Raw genomic sequence first — 1,450 nt, forward strand, 5'->3', positions numbered from 1 at the left:
CCATCACCATCACAGTCTTTTCAAATAAGGAAGGGAAAAACCAGTTTCTATAATTCCAGAGGCCTTCCCTGGGCACACTACTGGCGTGTCTTTCCGTTAGACTCCGAGCTGCTGACTCAGATTTTAAGCTCCATGAAGACAGGGAGTGTGGTCCCTCTTACTGGTTGACCAGGGACAACCTGCTGTATGGTTAATGGTCGTCTTTCTATCCGGACTTCAATCACACACTTCTTTAGGTCTGGGTGCTTCAGTACCTTGCTAACAAAAATACAATCCAAATTACATTATGAAGAATAAAGATCTTACCTTACGATAGGCTTATTCGATTTGGGAAATGTAATTTCTCTCACGGGCTTTAAGTCCCACGTGCTCCATAACCTACAGGGGAAAAAGTCATCATCTACTCATGCAAACCACAATTACCCTCCCAAAAAACTTATATAATTGTTTATTTGTTAAAAGTCATCTGAAAGAAAGTACAATAAAGCAATAAACAGTAGTTTCCTCTGGGAAGTTTGCAGGGGGTGGGTGTGGGAACAAGGTAAGTTTTAACTTTGTAAATGTTTATACTGTTAATCTTTTATAGTTAACATAAAATTTCAAAGCTGCACTAAAGCTATCTTTATTATTTAGAAATAAAACAGGAATAACCAAAGAACCTATATCCAAAGGTGACTTGAAATCTCTAAATATTAAATATTTGCCTAGATATTAAAAACTAATTTCTGAAACTGCTGTGTCCTTATGAATGAAAGAAAAAAAAAAGAGAATCCAAACTCCCCTTACCTTACAATTCCATTTTCTAATCCCCCAGCAATTACATTGATGGATACTCCCTCAGGCTGGTTGGAGAAAGCCACGGAACAAATGATCTCCCTGCAGTGGACATGTCCAACGAGGTCCCCGTTCACTGTCCAGAGTCTGAGATCACTGCCTCCACCAGCTAGAACACCCAAATCATCCCACAGGTAAGCAGTTGTGGGCATCTCAGAGCCCACCCACACTGGGGTCCCAGAGGGGCGCCCTCAGAGCCAAGCTTGTTTGTTTAATGCTAGAGTTTAGAGGCAGCCTGTGACTGAAGCCTATATAAATGAAGTGACTACACTGTAAGTCACACAGAATTTACCTATTTATCTAGAGACACCGAGAAATGGGGGGAAAATCTTAAAAAGCCATCTACAGTATAGAGCAACAAGGTAAATTAATCACGAATCTTTCTGTAATTACAGTATTTCAGCACTGCCAAATCTGAATTATGTTTGAAAGTACCTGGAAAGCTAAACAATCTCCACAAAGAGAAGAAAATATTCTGTGAAACCATGTGTGAGAAGTAACTTATGTTATTTTTGAGGAGAAAAAAAAAGTACAAAAAATAACCTGAGTTAAAAAATTAATTCTTATAAAAAGGAGAAAACATATTCTTCAGAATGTCTGTGATTGAATCTTATAC

The 1,450-nt window shown here is 38.5% G+C and overlaps 1 protein-coding gene across 1 annotated transcript in view; it reads right to left on the minus strand.

Moving 5' to 3' along the window:
* LYST (lysosomal trafficking regulator) overlaps positions 1 to 1,450 on the minus strand; it is a gene marked incomplete at its 5' end in the record, with an annotated part of 145,646 nt that overhangs the window by 3,619 nt on the left and 140,577 nt on the right. The window contains 2 exons of the mRNA XM_008587222.1: positions 307 to 378; positions 787 to 943. Of these exons, the coding sequence (XP_008585444.1) occupies positions 307 to 378; positions 787 to 943 (229 nt within the window). The remainder of the gene's footprint in view (positions 1 to 306; positions 379 to 786; positions 944 to 1,450) is intronic.

Source organism: Galeopterus variegatus, unplaced genomic scaffold (assembly GCF_000696425.1).
Source record: "Galeopterus variegatus unplaced genomic scaffold, G_variegatus-3.0.2 Scaffold4292, whole genome shotgun sequence".
Classification (NCBI taxonomy): Eukaryota; Metazoa; Chordata; class Mammalia; order Dermoptera; family Cynocephalidae; genus Galeopterus; species Galeopterus variegatus.